This window comes from Prionailurus bengalensis, chromosome B4 (genome assembly GCF_016509475.1).
Source record: "Prionailurus bengalensis isolate Pbe53 chromosome B4, Fcat_Pben_1.1_paternal_pri, whole genome shotgun sequence".
Lineage (NCBI taxonomy): Eukaryota > Metazoa > Chordata > Mammalia > Carnivora > Felidae > Prionailurus > Prionailurus bengalensis.
In genome coordinates, this window is record NC_057358.1 from 127,386,067 (window position 1) to 127,407,294 (window position 21,228).

At 41.4% G+C, this 21,228-nt stretch overlaps 1 protein-coding gene across 1 annotated transcript in view; it reads right to left on the reverse strand.

Moving 5' to 3' along the window:
• BPIFC (BPI fold containing family C) overlaps positions 1-21,228 on the reverse strand; it is a 52,121-nt gene that overhangs the window by 27,514 nt on the left and 3,379 nt on the right. The window contains exons 2-4 of the mRNA XM_043562450.1: positions 12,419-17,904; positions 5,367-5,490; positions 1,336-1,456 (exon numbers count right to left, since the gene is read on the reverse strand). Coding sequence (XP_043418385.1) covers positions 1,336-1,456; positions 5,367-5,490 — 245 coding nt within the window. The 5' untranslated portion in view covers positions 12,419-17,904. The remainder of the gene's footprint in view (positions 1-1,335; positions 1,457-5,366; positions 5,491-12,418; positions 17,905-21,228) is intronic.

The following is a 21,228-nucleotide window of genomic DNA, read 5'->3' on the forward strand; positions in this document are numbered from 1 at the left end:
CTGGACATTAAGGGCAGGAGATATATCTGTGTCATTCACTGTAATATCCCCAATCACTAAAGCAAAGCCTTGGTATCCAGCAGTAGGTCCTCAATAAACACTTGTTGAATGGCTTCCTTTATTAACAACTAGAGCATTTGCCAGGAGCTTTACCTAGATTACCATCCTTTTCCCTACCCCATGCCCCCCAAAACTCATGATTTTATAGAATATTATCCTTGATAGCAGGGAAATTATTACTCCAAAGGGTTGGAGCCAGCAGGGAATTATCAGTGGATTGATAAAGCCTTGGGGCAAATTGTGAATCACAGATAATTCCTTATAAAATCTTGACTCTCTGCTTTACCTTTAAGACTGACCTCCAGATGGACAAAGACATCTTCTCTGTACACCGTCTTTGGGGCTTTTGTTGGCAACTGCGGCAGAGGTTGCCGGTTGTTGTCTGAACAGCCATTTCCCCTTCTTTCCTAACCGTCCCTGAATTTGTTCAGGATGTCAAAGGTGTCTGGTTAGAAAATGAATATTCCAGTCCCTCTTGCTAATAAGTATGGCCATAAGACTAAGTTCTATTATTGTATAGGCAGAGTATTATTAGAGCAGGGCTTCAGAAAAAAACTCAGTGAAGAGACTAACCCAGCTTACAAGAACCCTTTCACCCTTGCCTGTTGTTCCCTCTCAGGCTTGACAAACGGATTTGATGGCTGAGGTGCAGTGGCCATACTGGACCATGAGACAACTTTGAGGACAGAAGCCAGAAGTAAGGATGGTGGGGCAGAGAAATACAAGAAGCCTGGGTTCTGATGAAATCATGGGACTCCCAAAGGATTTCTCTAGTCTTACTTTTGAGCTTCTTATGTGTGGCCTATTTCTACGACCTCTGAAACCTTAACCAAACTTTACTAAAGTAAGGAAAGCCTTGATGAGAGTAGATTTGTTTTTGAGACTGTGGTTGAATCCTACATCTAGGTTTAGGGTGTGAGGTCAGCAATAGGATGGACAAGAATTTCACTTAGAAATTCAAGAGGCAAGGAGTTCTCATTTTAGGAAAGAGGCAAGGACATGGGACTCTGACCATATTAATCAGACACAACACACAAAACTAGTGTGCAGCAGGGATATGACTTAGACCCAGGTGTTCTGACCCAAATGCCACAATCTTTGTCAGCTTCATGACCCCTCTTTCTTGGGTCATTCACCTGATAAGCCTCTTACCAAATTTGGTTTACCTTCTACTGTGCAGGTCCGGCTGTCACACCAGAAGACGTGGTGGCATATCCACAACCCTAAGGTTTTAAAGATTAATTTCACGGCTAAAAATGTTCTTTTTTTACTTACTTTGAAAAATTGTAGTTCACATAATCAACCTTCAGAAATTCCAGAGATTCAGAACCCTTTAAGTCTGGGATGTTTTTTTCCTTAAGCATTTGCTCAATCATCTCCATCCCAGCTTGAACGCCTGTGAAGGAACCAAAGAAAGCATTTATTGATCATGCCAGAGATGATAATGGCATAGCGCCATTAAACATACACGTGGAATTTACAGAGTACGTGCTCTTAGAAACTTAGAAAACAGCAACCCTACAAAGTGGATGTTACTGTCCCTGTTTTACAGGTGAAAGCACTGGTCCTCAGAGAGGCTAGTGAAGACCCCAGGACCCCAGAACTAACTGTATGAGAAATTCTCATTATGTAGCCAAGACTAAAGGCCTGTTACTACAGGCAGTGTGAGGGGGAAAGTACAAAATTATTATCATTATTATCCCCATTTTAAAGATGAACAAACTGAACCTAAAAAGCATGAATTCGCACCTAATTCACACAGCCAAGAACTGGGAGCCCAAGAGTGAAATCTGGGCGGTTTGGTTCCAGACTCCATGACTCTTAGGTAGTTATTCCACATTCTCCCTTTTCCCCTAGATTCTTTAAGCTCAGCAACAGCATGGGCTGGTGGGAGCTCGTAACCCTCCTGAAATTCCAGTAAAATACCATGAATAGGTTGTGTGTGTATGTGTCCATTTGTATCTCATATTTCAGGGGAGAGGGTCCATGTTTGCTTCAGACTCTCAAAAGATCCCGGGACCCCAAAAATGTCCTCAGTAAGCCCTGCTTTTGTGCAATTCAGGAATAAACCTGTCCCAGGTTTACATGGTAGTATCCCAGGACACATTTTTCTGAGTTCACGGAGAGAAAGAGCCCTTTTCTACATAAAGAGCTTGAGAAAAGTAACTTACATAGTAAATGAAGAACAGGATTTTAATTTTAACCTTCTTTTTAAAATTTTATTTTTATTAAAAATTTTTTTTTAACGTTTATTTATTATTGAGAGACAGAGAGAGACAGAGCATGAGCATGGGAGGGGCAGAGAGAGGAGGAGACAAAGAATCTGAAGGAGGCTCCAGGCTCTCAGCTGTCCGCACAGAGCCTGATGCGGGGCTCAAACTCAGGAACAGTGAGATCATGGCTTGAGCCAAAGTCAGACCCTTAACCGACTGAGCCACCCAGGCACCCCTTCATTTTAACCTTCTTAAGGAGGAAGCTTTGCCCTTATGCCTTATTTTGCAGCTTAAGCTCATTTCCACTTAGGCTGTCCTTGTGGATACGGAGAAGAGCAGATTTTATTTTCTGTAATACCATGAATAATGCTGTAATATAGAGATGTAGGGGTAGAGTGTAAAAGATACAAAGATGGAACCAAAGGCACTATCAGACAGCTTAGTTTCGAATCCTAACATTGTCACTAGCATTGCAGGACTCTGCAATTTACAAAATCTTGCTGTCCCTTGCTTTCTTCATCTGTAACATGGGAACATTACTAACTGTGGAAGCTTCTGTTCACACATGTGAAAATAACAGTAATTGATATTTGTTGGGCATTTGCTATTGCCAGACCCTCTTCCAAAATTTATGTCAATTCATGTGTTTTCCACAATAGCCCCATGCGTAGGAACTATTATTATCACCACCATTTTAAGAAATACCTTGAAGGTACTACTGATAATAGGGACATAACATTTTTCTGGAAAAATGTGGCAACATAAATATTTGATGAATTAATAAGAACAGCTAGTTTGTGTGCTTATATGTGCCAGGACTGTCCATACACTACACATATTCTCTCCTTTGATCCTTATGGCAACCCAGTGACATAGGTATCATTATCCCTATTTCACATAGGAGGCAGTTGAGGCTCAGAGAGGTTCACCAGCTTGCCCAAGAGCTCACAGGTACTTAGTGTCATTATTGACAGTTTGGAGGAATAGGGAGCAGAGAACAAAGTGTAGGTTTTGAAATCGGCAGAGCAAACCTGAGATCTGATCTTGCCTTGCCCCCTTACTGGTGTGTGACTTGGGAAATTTAATTCAGCTCCTCTGAGGCTCAGATTCCTCCTCTGTAAAATGTCTATCCCTTCTTTGTAGGGTTGTTGTTGGGATTAAATCAACCCAGAGCCCATAACACTATGGGCTATGATAGAGGCTATGATAGAGCTATGATAGAGGCTCAAGAAATGGTTCTGATAGAAATCATAGCCAAGAAATGGTTCTGACTTTAAAGCCTGTCCTTCTTGATTCTATGCCATATTTCCACAGATGATCCCACATGATCCTCATGTTATTACACGGGGGCACCATTGTTGTTATCCCCCCATCCTGTTTTCCAGAGGAGAAAACCCACTGGCCCAACACTATGTATTGAGGAAAGGGGCAGAACTGAATGAGATTCATACCCATGTGGACTGACTAGTTCTGTTCTTTTAATTGCTCTGATCTTGAGGGTGGAATAAGCTGTTTTCACAATTTTAATACAGTTTCAAGATATCTATTTCTGTGCATATTAGTATATTAATAGAGTAACAAGATACACAGATGTGTACATATATACATGTGGATATACACGGGAATACCTGGTATGTAATTCTCATTATAGCCAGCTTCTATAACAATCATACAGATTCCCTGTGCCACATGAGGTACTGGGGGAAGGAAGGACAAGGATTTGCCACAAACTCAGTCTTTCCTTCCTCCATCACTCCCTTCCTTTCTTCCATCATTTGTATTTTTTTTTTAAGTGTGCTCCATGCCCAGCATGGAGCCCAGTGTGGGCCTTGAACTCACAACTCTGAGAACAAGACCTAAGCTAAGATCAGTAGTCAGACGCTCAACCAACTGAGCCTCCCAGGCACCCACATCCTTCTTGTACTTCTTTTCTGGTGTAGCAGGTGAGGAGTTTCCTGGTTACACTTTGCTATTTCTGAGTGAGACTAGCAGTGCTTTAGTTAAGAAGGGATGGAGTTTTCTGTTGCCCGTATTCAGCTAACCTCAGGCCAAAATTTATAGGAGAAAACTCGGCCTACACATTTTGATTTTGCAGTCCCTCTGCTGTACACAATCTGCCTTCACCCCAGCTCTGCCCAACATTTATAAACACCTCTGAAGGGGTTTTTCTTCATCTTTCAGCATCTCAGGCCCCTTTTTGCATCTAATGAATGCAAGGAGCTTCTCTCAAGAAAAATACATGATCATCATCCACATTAAATTTGGCACAGTTTTAGGGGACTCTAAGTTCTTTTTGGGATCAAGACCTTTCTGAAGCTCTAAGCTGCTACTTTCACTCTCACATCTCCTCCCCTCTGTCCTATGTTGTATCCTCCTTTAGAGCAGAGATGTTCATTGTATGTGCATGGGGGGTAGACGTGGGGGAGGGGAGAGAATGAATATCTGTGGCTGTGTTTGGATAGGTCTACCATCAAGGTGATTGTTTTCTGTCTTATTTTATTTTTTTTAATGTGTATTTATTTTTTAAGAGAGAGAGAGAGAGAGTGTGTGTGCACAAAGTGGGGAGGGGCAAGAGAGGGGGACAGAGGATCCAAAGTGGGCTCCTTGCTGATAGCAGAAAGCCCAATGCGGGACCTGAACTCACAAACTGCGAGATTATAACCTGAGCCGAAGTTGGATGCTTTACCAACTGAGCTACCCAGGTGTCCTTTTATTTTATTTTTATAAAATGTTTATTTATTTATTTTGAGAGAGAGAGAGAGAGCAAGCATGCATACACATGAGCAGGGGAGAGGCAGGGAGAGAGGGAGAGAGAGAATCCCAAGTAGGCTCTGCCCTGTCAGTGCAAAGACTGAGGTGGGACTCGAATGCATGATCCATGAGATCCATGAGCTGAGATGAAGAGTCGGATGCTTTAACCGACTGAGCCATTCGGGCACCCCAATATGACTGTTTTTTAGACACCACTTCCTTCCCAGCCATCTTAGCAGCCTCTGTATTAGGGGCTGGATCACCTGCAGTAAAGCTTGCCTCAGTCATGAGACAGTCTAGTATGAGCTTTCAGGTTTGGAGGGCTGAGAGCACCCCACTCACCATAGTCCAGAGCCCGCTGAGTAGCCCTAGCCTTGATGCCAGGGTAAATGGTCCGGGCGGATGAAGTGTAGAGATTCCACAGGAAGAAACATCCCCAGAGGACTCCGACTATCTTTGTATGCATCTGCAATCAACCAACATTTATAGTTCCTTTATTATTCTTGACTTTTTTGTTGGTTAGTTCCATCCAACTTTTCTATGATTTCTTGTTTCATTGCTTACTTCCAAAACTCACTCTACCCACCCATCTGTCCATATATCCATCCATCCATCCATCCATCCATCCACCCATCCAGTAGTCATTTATTGAACACACCAGAACATGTGCTAGGTGCTGAGGATGCAGAGATGACCTATGTGTGCTCTCAACCTCTGCTTCCCACAGACTAGTGGGTGAGTCACACACATACACACAGATGATTATAACTCAACACAACATAATGCAATGCAACACAAGAGTCTTGCCGTAAATGTAACAACTGTGATATGCCTTGGAAAGGATAATGGGGTGGAGATTCGGGATTCTTGACAGTTTTAGAACAAGAGTCAGTAGTTTAGAAAGGTGGCTTCAGTGGGTGTGAAACAATCACTCATCTGCTTGAAGACCCTTAATGACTCCCCGTTGCCCACAGGACGGGGTTTAAGCTCGCAGGCCAGCCACAAGGCCCTGCCCTTCTCTACACCTCTACTTCCTCATTGACTTCCTTCCTTAACACACATGCTTGGTTTACCCCAGAGTCTAGTACAATGCTTGGCACATAGAAGATACACACAAAAAAATCTTAAATCAACATCTCCAAGGAGAGGGACCACATGTTTTCACTGCTATATTGCTATTGCTTGGCATATATTAAATATACAATGTATACTTATTTAATTAATGGACTCAATTAATTAATGCCAGCCCATTTTCCTGATGAATGAAGCACAGGTTACCAACAGCAACAGTGACATGGGTTATTTTAATGACAGCGGAGTGAGTAATACATTCATAAGTCTTGTTTCTAGTTCTGGGAGTTTACAATCTGGCTGAGTGACTATTGCTGCATTCATATGTGCCAAAGACCCATAGGTGACAGATACCCACTGAGTTAGCATACAAATGTGAAACAAACCAGGGAAGCATTTGTGGGGGTGTCAAGGAAGAGGAAGGTGTGGGAGTCATGCAAAAGGAGGGGTCAGGACAGGTGAGCAGGGAAGGATTTAAAGAAGGGCTAGAATTCAGGAGCAATCTGCATGAAGGAAAAGATCATTTAGAGGGGTGTGTGGGAGGTGCTTGGCCAAGACAAGCAAGAGGTTTGATAAAGGGGATTGTGTGGGCTTTATGGAGAAGGCCATAGAGGTGGGAATAGAATGATGTAGACAAAGGGGGTATTCCAGAGAATTTACTTGAGAGGAACAGAGCAGTCTGACCAGGGAAAGGAGTGTCCAAGCAAGGCTGTTGCTAGCCTACCTTGGTCTTTTGTTTGGAATGGGAAAAGGTGCCCTTTGGAGATATACCAGCCTTCTGGCACAAAGGGGCCAGCAGAAAATGTTTTAGGAAAATCCCACACCAGTGTGCCCAGTTTGGTGGGGAGAGCAGGAGCTGCCCCCCCGCCCATCCCTTAGGCTGGCATTTTGTCTAGTGCACAAGCTGCCCAACCTACACAGAGGACCTATGTTCAGATTAGTGAATGGTCATGTGGGTATTTTGCTGGAGGGCCATGAGGCTGAGAACTGGGATCTTGACCTCTCTGTTCTGTGGTGCGTAAGCCCACCTTTAGGTGTGAGAAAAGCCTGGCTCAGTCAGCATGTTTACATTTCTCACCCAATCTCCCAGGAGCCCTCTCCATGTACCCCACTGTCCAGACAAACTGGACTCCTGGTTCCTAAACACCCACCATGCTTCATGCCTAATGCCCACACTTATACTGTTCTTCACTTAGGCTGGCAGAAACCCTGTGCGTCCTTAAGGTCCATTTTATATTTTTTTAAATAAAAAAATATTTAATGTTTATTCATTTTTGAGAGAGAGAGAGAGAGACAGAGAGACAGAGAGTGAGTGGGGGAGAGACAGAGAAAGAGAGGGAAACACAGAATCCAAAGCAGGCTCCAGGCTCCGAGCTGTCAACACAGAACCCGATGTGGGGCACAAACTCACGAACTGCGAGATCATGACCCAAGCCACCTGAGCCGAAGTCGGACCGACTGAGCCACCCAGGCGCCCTTCCTTAAGGTCCATTTTAAACACAGCCTTCTTTCTGAAGCATTTCTGACTTCCCTAAATTAATCTCATTTCCTTCTGAATGAGAAGGAATCTTTGGTCAATATATATATTTATTCATGTGTGTACATTTATTTTCTCACATATTGTCTGTCTCTCCTACCAAAATGTAAGTGCCATGAGGGCAGAGACCTCATCTGGTTTGGAGGTCCTAGAGCCGGCTTAATGTCTCAGATACAGAGTGATTGGTAAACATTGATAGAATAAATCAATGAATTCTAAATGAAGGAAGAGTCCTTACCTCGCTCTGAATTATAATACAGTTCTTTGCAGAGGCGATTAACAAAGCATTTGTACACTAGTGAAGCATATGCACCCATTAAAACAGATGTTGGCCATAGTCTGGGGGCAGGGTTGGGAGGGTAGGTACTGGATCATGGGGACAGGAGAAGTTTTGGATGGACTGGCCAGTGTGGTTGGGGTACTGGGGATAGGGTGAGGGACTCACAGTGACTATTTACTATTAGAAACTGAGGCATTTCAATATCTTAACACTGCTATGGCCTTATGCACTCCGTGTGATGTTTCGGCCCTATAGAGTTGATTTGGTTGCACAGGACAATGTACAGAAAGGGGCAGCAGTGCTGGGGGCAGGGCTACAGAGGGGTGGCTTGGGGATAGTCAGGGTGCAGAAGACAGCAACGGAAGCACAGAGCAATGACAGTAAGAGCCAAGAGGGGGGGACTCGAGCAGGGGGCTGATCTCTGGTCAGAGAGTTGTAGGAAATGTGGGGAGTAGGCCAAGCAAATGGGAGCATGGTGATATCAACATCTTATACTCAGTTAGAATGGACGCAGGGGTTAGGTCCTATTGCTATCTGTACTAGGCCCTCTTTGATCCTTGTTGTCCAGGGGTCTCAGAGAGCGGGACAGGCAGAGATGGATGAAGCTATGGGGGTGAGGGGAACACTCCTGGGGCTGAGGTTAATGACTATTCACCAACTAGTATGAAAGTATTTCCACATTTTAACAAATGGTGAAGCCATGCTGATGTGCAGGCACACTGACATGGCTGTGGGCAAATAATTGTAAATGGATGTGCCATATACCCAGGAAGGCATGAGAGGGATTTTTTAAAAAGAGGGAAACATTTTCAAAGCAGTGGAAAGCAAAAGGAAAAAAAAATGTTAGACCAAAAATTCTATACACACTCCACTGTATCCAGATTAAGGTTGAAATGATCTCTCTGCCTGGCACATAATAGGACCTCAATAAATATTTTCTAACTGACCAACTGACTGGCTTACAAGATTTTGGTTAACTAAGAAAGGTTCTAGAAAAGTGTGAAAAAAAAATGAGAAAACCAAACCATCATCTAAATAGTTCTTCATTACTACAGTAAAAAAGCACAATAAGCCAAAGCAGAGTTGTTACTTATTAATGGAGTAACAACTAAAATAATAAATTTGTATTTTTTTTTTACTATTTACAAAACTCACAACGATTCTTGGAGGTAGATGTTACTATTATCCTACCTCCATCTTAGGCATATGGACACAGAGACTTAGACAGTCTGGTGACCTGAGACCATGTAGTAAATCAGGCACCTGGCAATCACAACTTGCTCTTCTGGCTCCAAATGTTAGTGTTTATGAATTTAATTACTTGATAAGTGCTAGATTTTTCATTTTTCTCTGGGAACTTAATTTTTTTTTTGACATCTATTTATTTTTGAGAGAGAGAGAGAGACATACACAGAGTGTGAGTTGGGGAGGGGCAGAGAGAGAGGGAGATACAGAATCCAAAGCAGAGTCCAGGCTCTGAGCTGTCAGCACAGAGCTCAACATGAGGCTTGAACCCACGGACTGCAAGATCATGACCTGAGCCAAAGTTGGTTGCTTAACTGACTGAGCCACCCAGGCGACCCTTCATCTGGGAACTTTAAATATGAGTTATGTGATGCCATTTTCTATGTAGAAAAAAAATCATTAAGCATCTGGAAATTTGCAAGCACCAAAGTGCAAATGTTTTTGCATTTTTTGGGGCACAAATGGAATTTTAAATTCCCTTCCAGAAGCATAAATCTATTTATCTTCTTGGTTAAAGGACGTTTCTGAAATGGTCTACTTTGATGGAGATCCAGGAACTCAAAACTGCACATAGAAAAACATTTTTCCTCTAGAAATTTTATGAGTGAATGAAATTACTGGGCTATAAAAGGATAGATTGTATGTAACTTTCAGTTGAATTGTTTGTTAGGATGATAATTTATGGACAGGGGAGGGAAGGAACCTTGTCAAGCAAGGAGATGAGTCCTAAAAGGTTAAGTAATTTGGCTGACAAGTAAGGGCAGGATAAATTGCCCTAAAAGAAGGAATCCAAGATGACTTATATACCCTGCCAACAAGTTACCTATTTTTTTTTTTGTTCTAAGAATTTGTTTCTTTCCAAGATTCAAAACCTCATTAAATTTCTATACCAATGAACAGACAGAATAACACTTCTAAATTAGATGGCCCTACCATAGCAACATTTTTCTAGATATGTCCCCTGAGGCAGGGAAATAAAAGCAAAAATAAACTATTGGGACTACTTCAAAATAAAAAGGTTTTACACTGTTGAGGAAACAATCAACAAAACTAAAGGCAACTTATAGAATAGGAGAAGATATTTGCAAGTGATATATGTGATAAAGGGTTAGTATCCAAAATATATAAAGAACATACACAACTCAACACCCCAAAACCTTACAAGAATCTAATTAAAAAATGGGCAGAAGACATGAATAGACATTTCTCCAAAGAAGACATCCAGATGCCCAACCAGACACATGAAAAGATGCTCATTACTGATCATCAGGGAAATGCAAATCAAAACCACAATGAGGGGCGCCTGGGTGGCTCGGCCAGTTGAATGACTGACTTCGGCTCAGGTCATGATCTCACTGTTTGTGAGTTCGAGCCCTGAGTCGGGCTTTGAGCCTGGAGCCTGCTTCGAATTCTGTGTTCTCCCTCTCTCTCTGCCCCTCCCCCACTCATGCTCTGTCTCTTTCTGTCTCAGAAATAAATAAACATTAAAAAAAATTAAAAAAAACACCACAATGAGATATCACCCCACACCTGTCAGTATGCCTAAAATCAACAACACAAGAAACAACAAGTGTTGGCAAAGGATATGGAGAGAAAGGAACACTTGTGCACTGCTGGTAGGGATGCAAACTGGTACAGCCACTGTGGAAAAACAGTATGGAAGATCCTCAGAAAGTTAAAAATGGAATTACCATATGATCTAGTAATTGCACTACTGGATATTTACCCAAAAAATACAAAAACATTAATGCAAAGAGATACATGCACTCCTATGTTTATAACAGCATTACTTATAACAGCTAAATTATGGAACCAGCCAAGTATCCACTGATAGATGAATGGATAAAGAAGGTGTGGTGTATACACACACACACACACTCTCTCTCTCTCTCTCTCTCTCTCTCTCTCTCTCACAATGGAATATCATTCAGCCATAAAAAAGAATGAAATCTTGCCAGTTACAACAACATGAATGGAGCTAGAGAGTATAATGCTAAGGGAAATAAGTTAGTCAGAGAAAGATGAATACCAGATGATTTCAGTCATATATGGAATTTAAGAAACAAAACAAATGAGCAAAGGAAAAAAGATTATATATATTATATAATATATATGTCATATGTACATGACAAACTAAGAAAAAGACTCTTGACTAAAGAGAACAGATTGTTACCAGAAGGGAAGTAGGTGGGGGGATGGGTGAAATAGGTGATAGGGATTAAGGAGTACACTTGTTGTGATGAGCACTGGGTGACGTGTAGAATTGTTGAATCACTATTTATACACCTCAAACTAATATAACACTGTATGTCAACTAACTGGAATTAAAGTTAAAACTTAATAAATAAAAACACAAATATATTAGATGACCTTTGCCTAAGCCATTCTGATGACCAGAAATAAGAAAACAGGACAGCTTAGAAAATTCCTGAGACAGGTTGACTTACCATAAGTATTCACAGAGGGGACCTTTGACAGACTTTGGAAAAATCAGTTAAATGAGTGATAAATGAATTAAATGTAGCCTTTAAAACAAGAGAAAGGTTGAAAAATTAAGCCAATTGGTTTAAAGAAGCCTAGGCTGTCAGAATATTCCAACTTAATGGTTAAGACAAAATGAATGTAAGGAGTCTAAACCAACAGGTATTGAATATGGGCAGAACTGGGGACTAATTTCAAGGGATTCAGCCAACACATCTGATTTTACCAACATCTCTAATGACAAGGCCTTGAAAATTTACTTAGTCTTCCCCAAACTCTATACTTAACACAAACAGGTTAAACAATTTGGGCAAGTGGGAGTGTCCTTTGCTCTGGCAAGATGTAGGTCACTGATGTGGTTTAAGACCTGGCCCCAAAGCACAGAGATCACAGCAATTCCTTACTCCTACATCCGTGCTAGTTCAGAGATAAGCTAGAATTTTCTGCCACTGAGCTGGGTTCCTCACTGAAATGAAGGCATAAGTAAGTCCAGACGACTGAGCGACCATCTTAATACAACACTGCTGAATGATGCAAAACTAAGTTTATCCTCCGAACAAGCTCTCTTTTCTTTCTTAGGCCTATTCGTAGTCTTCTGGGGAGGCATGAGTGACAGAAAAACAAACACAAAACAGAAAAACCTAGGCAGACAGTAAGGACTCAGGCTATGTGACAGCTGACTGTCCAAGGTGCTCTACCAGATCCGGGGCATCTCCAGTAAGAGGGTAATCCCTGTTGGGAGATGTTGTGCTGGCAGAGAAGTTTGTTCATGATTCTTACCTCAAGTGGAGGAAGCGTCCAACGCTGGGGAGCACCTTTGATTCCTTCTGCCTTTGAAGCTATGTGTTCTCCACTTGAGCCTTGAACTCAGCTGCTGAAAAGACAAGATAATTAAGTCTGAATCATCTAGTGGTGGATTTTTTTTAATGCCTCTTTCAAAATGTAATGTATAATTGCTACACTTCAATTGCCCAATAACATGAATGAACACTACAGCCTCTACCTAGATGAGTAGACAATGCCACCCATGCAATGATTACCCCCTGCCAACACACACACACACACACACACACACACACACACACACGAAATTATTACGACTACATTACCAGAATGATTAAGTTGAGACTTCCAGGATACTGGAAAAGGTGTCAAATTGTTTTGAATTGGAAGAGGAAGAATTTTCCTCTCTGGGAAAATAAGCCAGTTTCTCCTGGTCAGGGTCCCTGCAGTGGGTGGCCCCCCACTGCTCACAATACCTTTTGGACTTTTGGTGGATCAGATTCAGTCTGAGAGCATGAGGCTTGGTAACCGGGCTGATCTAGTTACCACCTTTATCTTGCAGGGTAGGAGCACAGATGATATCTCTAAGTGTCTGTTCCTTTTCAGGTTGTTAGTGCCTTCCGCTCCCAGCATTCCTTTGAGGTAGGTTGGGTGGGTGCAGCCACTACCATGTGACTTCACATCTGTAGGTTCTAAACCTCGTCTGTACTCCCATCCCCCATATTTTACTCATTACATTTTACATGGCCAGGGAATCTGCTTGTATAAAGTGTCTAACATCTTACTTACAGTTTTCAGGGTAAGATACAGTGACCAAACTGCTGTGGTTCCCCAGGATGCAGGGTTTTCCGTACTAAAACCAGGGCAGTCCTGGGAAAACCGAGGAGATTGGGAACCCTAATAAGAACAGGCACATTTCCAGGTTTCTCATCTAGTGTGCCTCCAGTTACATTTGCCTTTTTAACTTGCATTTCCTTAGGGACAAAATGGGAGTAAGAATAGTATCTACCTTGCTAGGTTCTGGTGAAAAAAAGTGCTGTCAACCATCAGTCTGTTTGGGCTGCTACAGTGTATGAACAGAAATGTATTGTTCATAGTTCTGGAGGCTGGGAATTCCAAGATTAAGGAGCCAGCACGATCACATCTTCCTGGTTCACAGCCAGCGCCTTCTGCCAATGTCCTCACGCAGTGGAAGGAGGCGGGGATCTCTCTGGAGCCTCTTTTATGAGGCATTAATCCCATTCATCAGGGTTCCACCTTCATGACTTGAGCACCTCACAAAATCTCCACCTACAGATACTATCACCTTCGGGGACTAGCATTTCAACATATGAACTTTGGAGGGACACAAACATTCAGACCATAGCAATAAGCCGTAAGAATTTGCTCTTAAAATGGTAAAGTGCTGTAAAATTTTATTTATTAGTATGTGGCCTTATCAATGGCGATACAAGCCGGAAGACATTTTCCTCATAGAATCTTTTATTGTCTGTCATCACAGATTCCATGCATTAAATTCACAAATATTGGGCACCTACGGTGTGCAAGGACCTCTTCAGTAAAAAAGACAGAATCTCTGTCCATGTGGAGTTTATTAGATGAAGACACAAAATAAATAAGTAAACAAAATAAATAAAAATGTATACATTGTGACATGTGCTATGAAGGAAATAGGGAATGTGGTTGTCTTGTAACTGGTAGGGTGATATCACTGGTGGAGGCATGTTTACTTTGCAAGATGGTCCAGGAGGGCTTCTCTGAGGAGGTATATTTGACCTGAGATCTAAGCACAAGAAGCCAGGTGGGCAAAGCACAGAAGGGAATGGGTGGAGGGAACAGCAAAGGTGGGCTGTGCGTCTGTGATGTAGGAAGGGCAGAAATACTGGACATCTGAACAGTGGTGTCACGTGGGGAGTTGGAGTTCGGGGAAAGGTCTGCTGGAAATAACGAATTTCCAAGTCATCATCCTAGAGGCGAAGTAAAAGCCACAGAAGTGGACAGGTGCATGTGAGAGGCGGTTTCCCATGGTGCATGTGCTACTGGAGGGATGTGGGATCATCTCAGGAGCTGGAAACTTAAACACTTGAAATTTTATTGTGATTGTTTTTAGCACATGAGGAAAAAGAATGCAAAAGTAGACATGGGAGAAGAGGAGTGACATCACACATCACATGGAAAACGATTCATATTTCTGTCCTTTCCTCAGAATCTTCCCTGGGTGTCAGTGCCTGTTTCTCCTCTTTCTCTCTCTCTTCCCTCACGGTCCCAGGTTTCCTCCCATCTCTCCTGCCCAGAGCGGCTGCCTGCCTTCACCTTCATCCCCTGCTGCCCCATTCTTTTTCTGTCACAAAGGTCCCCAATCCACTCAGCCTCCTATGTGCCTGTCCATTAACCAGCTGCACAGGATCTGCTAGACTTACAGGAAAGCTGAACGTTGTAAAACAGCAGTACTTTTCCTGACGCAAGTATTAATTTTTCCTTTTGTCCTAGAAGATCTGAAAGTCTTGGTGGAAACCTGAGTCACTGTTGTGTATTCTGGGGCATCTGGAGCAGGATTTGAGGAGAGTTTTCTGGAAGGGTGGCCTGGAGAAGGTGAACCAAGGGTCTCTGTCCTGCAGTGCTCCAGGGCTCTCGCCTCACAGGGACCTGCCCTGCCCACCCCACCCGGCACCCCGGACAATTTACTCCACTTGTCTGGGTCTCCACCATCCTCTGTACAAGTGGAGACCATGCTTACTTTTCAGAGTCGCTGAGGCAATTAAGCTGAACGAGCTAGCACATAGTTTTTCATACAGTGTTAATAAGATGCGTTACTACTATATTTTCTCTTTTTTATTTTAAATTAATAATTTAAAAGATATTTTAAACAACTTTTGAGAAACATACAAAGTTGGGGTGCCTGGCTGCCTCAGTCAGTAGAACGTGAGACTCTTGATCTTGGGGTTGTGAGTTCAAACCTCACATTAGGTGTGGAGCCTACTTTAAAAAAAACATACAAAGTTTAGTTTCTATGGTATTTATTTTTTACATTTACTCTCTATTTGGAAATGAGTATGTTTTCCCTTTATATAGCTTCCCCTTTTAAACAAATGTACATATAGTTTAAGAAGTGGGTTGATTTATGGGGAAAACTAAATAATGGTGCAACTCAGGTGGGACATGGAATAATGCTAGAAAAGGAGGCTCTAATAATTCGAGTTTAGGAAACAAAGATGGAAGAAGAGAGTGCAGCTAGTGTGTTTTATTTCATTTGGAAGGGACCTGGGAAGTCAGCTCAGTTAGCCTCCTTTCTGCTAAAGGAGTTGCTTTAGGGCAAATTTGCTGAATTCGTCATCATGACAAAGCCAGTAGCACTGTGCCCAGTTTAATTATTTATTTTAGTTTTTCAGATTTAACTGAAAATTTGCTGGGAAATCCTGATTATCCAGCCTACCCACGATGGCAATCTAGAAGGCAAGATTAATTATTTCACTTACTAATGGCTGACTGCGTCTTAGTCTCTACAGATCAAGGGACGCTTTTAATTAAAACTCCAAAGAAACATTATAATTAACTAGGTAGAATAATTGTTCATTAAAGAAAGATGCCAAGATGTTAGTGTTCCTTAACAGTGTTAAGGAACTGAGCATCCTGCTTCTTAGAATGTCCAGGCTATTCCCATATAGAAAAAAGCTGTTTGAATACCAGACTTCATTTGAGCTTGGAAGACAAATCATATTATTCTTTGCAGGAGAGAAAAGTGAGAGGGATAGGGATCATCTGTATATGGGGTTGGGGGGGGGGATGTGCCAACATTTTGTATTGGTGAAATCTGGTTAAAAGGACACCCTGAAGAAGGAATAGGAGGTAGGAAAAAATAAGAGCTAACATCTATTTTTTGTTATGCTCTGGGCACCAACCATATATTACCTCATTAAATCCCCACCAAGACTGTATGAGGTACTAATATTATCTAAGTTTTACAGATGAGGAAACTAAGAGGTTAAGTATATGCCTAAGCTTAGGTGTCACAGTTAAGGGTGTAGAGCCAGGACTCAGGACCCAGGTGTCCTACCTCCCGGAGTCTGTTCTCTTAACCACTATGCCAAACTGCTTCTTCAGGAAGTGGTTAAAGGGCAGCCCACAGCCCAGGGGATGAGGAAGGTGAGGAGAGAGAAGGATGCTGTTGCTAGGTAATACATCTGCTTTTCCAAGTTGCTAACTGAATCTGTGACAGTGACACAGATACATGTGTTTGTTTGAAGTTGCTAGCCTATTTCTGACCGGAGGAAGCTGTCTGGAATTTGTGTGGCTCTCAAGAGAGATCAGTGACCCTACAGTTCACCCTGGAAGGGCTGAGGAGACATCTGGCAGAATCATCTTATCACTTGGAAGCATCTCCTCCTCTCTTCCCAGATCTGTCCCAGGCCACCCTCTCCTGATGCCTGTGGTGACTGATCTAGACCATGGCCCTCCCACCAGTCACATTCTGGAATGGTTTATGGCACTATCTCCCTCCTGGTTTTGAAAAATAAACAAATCCACTCACCCACTTACCTCTACTTATTATCAGTTGTGTGAAAGGGAACTACATTTTATTATTTGCCGTTCAAAGTGAATTTAAATTCATGTTAAATTTGAAATGTACATACATGACCCTTATGAGACATGAGGGATATTGTGGAACCAGGCACTCATGATAGTGTAATACAACTTTGAAATGTCTGAGAACCATCAGTGTGAGCCCACATCACACAGACAAGGGTTTCTCCACCTTAGTGCTATTGACATTTTGGGCTATACAATTCTTTCATGTGGGGGCTGTCCTGTGCGCTGTGGGACATATAACAGCATCCCTGGCCTCTGCCCTGATGTTAGTAGCACCATTTTCTCCTACCCTAGTTGTGACCAAAATATCTCCAGTCTATATCTGTCTAATGTCCTTGGACAGCCTTGGTTGAGAATCAAGAAAATAAAGTATATTCAAGTATTCTATCTAGCCCTTGCTATAGAACATGGCTCCTCTTGAGGGCCAGATTCTAATATTCCTAATAATATTTTTCTTAATTATACAATACATATTTGAAAACATTCTCTTGGTGACAGAGGTGACAGATTCAAACAAGACTGAAGTTTACATAGCAAATGGTGAAAATCCTTGGTGCTCCTCCCATCCCTTATCCCTGTCTTCTGTATGCATCCTTCTAGTTTGCTTTCCAAGAATATTTTTATATTTTTATTTTGTTTCTTTCAACAGATTCCATATATCTTAATTTGGTCCTTGGATAGGGTTTTAATCATTTTAACAGCTTCTGAAGATGCTTTTTCTAGCTTTCATGGTCCGAATTTCATCTCACAACACTTATTTAAGGTCCATTTCAATTTCTTACCAAGCACACCTACCTCAAAGTGCTTCATACTGTTAAGACAACCCAAAACAACCACAGCAAGATCACATGGTCCAGACCAGTGGTTCCCAAAGTGTAGTTTCACAGCAGCACCACCTGGAAATCATTAGAAATGCAAACTCTCAAGCCCTTCTCCAGACCTACTAAATTAGAAACTGTGTAAATTAAAGCTCAAGATTCTGGAAAACGTATTGGATTTGTAAGTAAACACTCAAACTAAGACCAATCTGGCATTCTCAGGTAGAGACAGAATGAAGATCATACTTTCCAAACAGATATACCAAGAACTCAGAGATAAGCATGAATATCTTTATACCATTTTAAATTTTGCTTAACTGGGCCTAACAATGGAGGTGGGGACTGGATGTTGTTGAAGATGGATAAAACCTGCCTTGTCCCCTTAAGAAACTCATAACCCAAGACTAGAGAAAGCCTGATATGCAAATAATTGCACTGTGATATGATGGATAACATTCAAAAGTATGTCCCAAGTGCTCTTGGAGCAAAAGGAAGGAGCAACACACTTTTCTTTGAAGAAGGTATTCCAGGTAGAAGGATCAGCATGTGCAAAATCACAGAGGCACACAAACTTACTTGTGGGAGAGGATGTAAAGTGGGGGGCCAGGGGGGATGTATTTTGGATTAGTGCAGTGTGAATAGGGATCATTGGGAAGATTGAAGAAAGTGGTTTCCAGCTGGACTATGAAGGGTTTTTATCATGCAAAGAAATTTGGTTTATATTTGGGAAACTAAAGGAAACTCAACAATAAGAAAAATATAATTAAAAATTGGACAAGACATATATGAAAAGCCCACAGCTGATATCATGCTAAATGGGGAAAAACTGAGAGCTTTCCCCCTGAAATCAGGAATATGACAGGGATGTCCACTCTCACCAGTGTTGTTTAACATAGTGTTGGAAGTCCTAGCCTCAGCAATCAGACAACAAAATGAAATAAAAGGCATCCAGATTGGCAAAGAAGTCAAACTTTAACTTTTTGAAGATGACATGATATTCCACATGGAAAACCTTAAAGACTTTACCAAAAAGCTGCTAGAACTGACACATAAATTCAGCAAAGTTGCAGGATACAAAATCAATGTACAGAAATTGGTTGCATTTCTATACATCAATAATGAAGCAACAGAAAGAGAAATCAAGAATTGATCCCATTTACAATTGCACCAAGAACCATAAAATACCTAGGAATAAACCTAACCAAAGATGTAAAAGATCTATATGCTGAAAACTATAGAAAACTTGTGAAAATAAATTGAAGAAGACACAAAGAAATAGAAAAACATTCCATGCTCATGGATTAGAAGAACAAATATTGTTAAAATGTCAATACTACCCAAAACAATCTACATATTCAATGCAATCCCAATCAAAATTGCACCAGCATTCTTCTCAAAGCTAGAACAAACAATCCTAAAATTTGTATGGAACCACAAAAGACCCTGAACAGCCAAAGTAATATTGAAAAAGAAAACCAAAGTAGGAGGCATCACAATCCTGGACTTTAGCCTCTACTACAAAGCTGTAATCATCAAGACGGTATGGTATTAGCACAAAAACAAACACAGACTAATGGAATAAAATAGAGAACCCAGAAGTGGACCCACGAATGTATGGCTAACTAATATTTGACAAAGCAGGGAAGAATATCCAATGGAAAAAAGACAGTCTCTTTAGCAAATGGTGCTGGGAGAACTGGACAGCAACATGCAGAAAAATGAACCTGGACCACTTTCTTACACCATACACAAAAATAAACTCAAAATGGATGAAAGACCTAAATGTGAGACAGGAAACCATCAAAATCCTAGAGGAGAAAGCAGGCAAAAACTTCTTTGACCTCGGCCACAGCAATTTCTTGCTTAACATATCTCCAAAGGCAAGAGAAATAAAAGCAAAAATGAACTATTGAAACCTTGTCAAGATAGAAATCTTCTGCACTGCAAAGGAAACAATCAACAAAACTAAAAGGCAACCGATGGAATGGGAGAAGATATTTGCAAATGACATATTGGATAAAGGGTTAGTATCCAAAATCTATAAAGAACTTACCAAACTTAACACCTGAAAAACAAATAATCCAGTGAAGAAATGGGCAGAAGACATGAATAGACACTTTTCCAAAGAAGGCATCCAGACAGCCAACGGACACATGAAAAGATGTTCAGTATCACTTATCATAAGGGAAATACAAATCAAAACCACATTGAGATACCATCTCACACCAGTCAGAGTGGCTAAAGTTAACAACTCAGAAAACAACAAATGCTGGTGAGGATGTGGAGAAATGGGAACACTCTTGCCCTGCTAGTGGGAGTGCAAATTGGTGCACCTGCTCTAGAAAATAGTGTGGGGGTTCCTCAAAAAATTAAAAATAGAACTACCCTATGATCCAGCAATAGCACTACTAGGAATTTATCCAAAGGATACAGGAGTGCTGATTCATAGGGGCACATGTGCCCCAATGTTTATAGCAGTGCTTTCAACAATAGCCAAATTATGGAAAGAGCCCAGATGTCCATCAACTAATGAATGGATAAAGAAGATGTGGTTTATATATACAATGGAATGAGAAAGAATGAGAAAGAATGAAATCCTACTATTTGCAATAATGTGGATGGAACTGGAGGGTATTATGCTAAGTGAAATAAGTCAGAGAAAGACAGGTATCATATGTTTTCACTCATATGTGGAAATTGAGAAACTTAACAGAAGACCATGGGGGAAGGCAAGGGGAAAAAACAGTTTCAAACAGAGAGGGAGGGAGGCAAACCATAAGAGACTCTTAGATACAGAGAACAAACTGAGCGTTGATGGAGGGGGGCAGGGGAGAGGAGAAAATGGGTGATGGGCATTGATGAGAGCACTTGTTGGGATGAGCACTGGGTATTGTATGTAAGAGATGAATCATGGGAATCTACCCCCAAAACCAAGAGCACACTGTATACACTGTATGTTAGCCAACTTGACAATAAATTACATTACAAAAAGTGGGCAAGAGAGCTGAAAACACCTCACTGAAGATGTATTGAGGGCAAATAAACATACAGAAAGATGCTCAGCATTATCAGGAATTGCAAATTCAAGCAACAAGATACCATCTGTTAAAATGACTAAAATCAAAAACAACCTGACAATACAAATTAATGCAAGTCTCATTCACTGCTAATGGGAATACAAAGTGGTACAGCCACTTTGGAAAACAGTTTGGCACTTTCCTGCAAAATTAAACCTAGTCTTGCCATATGATCCAGCAGTGGTGTTCCTGGGTGTTTACCCAACTGATTTGAAAATTTAGGTCCACATAAAAGCCTGCACAAACACAAATATTTATAGCAGTTTTGTTCACAATTGCTCCAAACTAGAAGCAACCATTTTATCAATAGGTGAATGGATAAAGT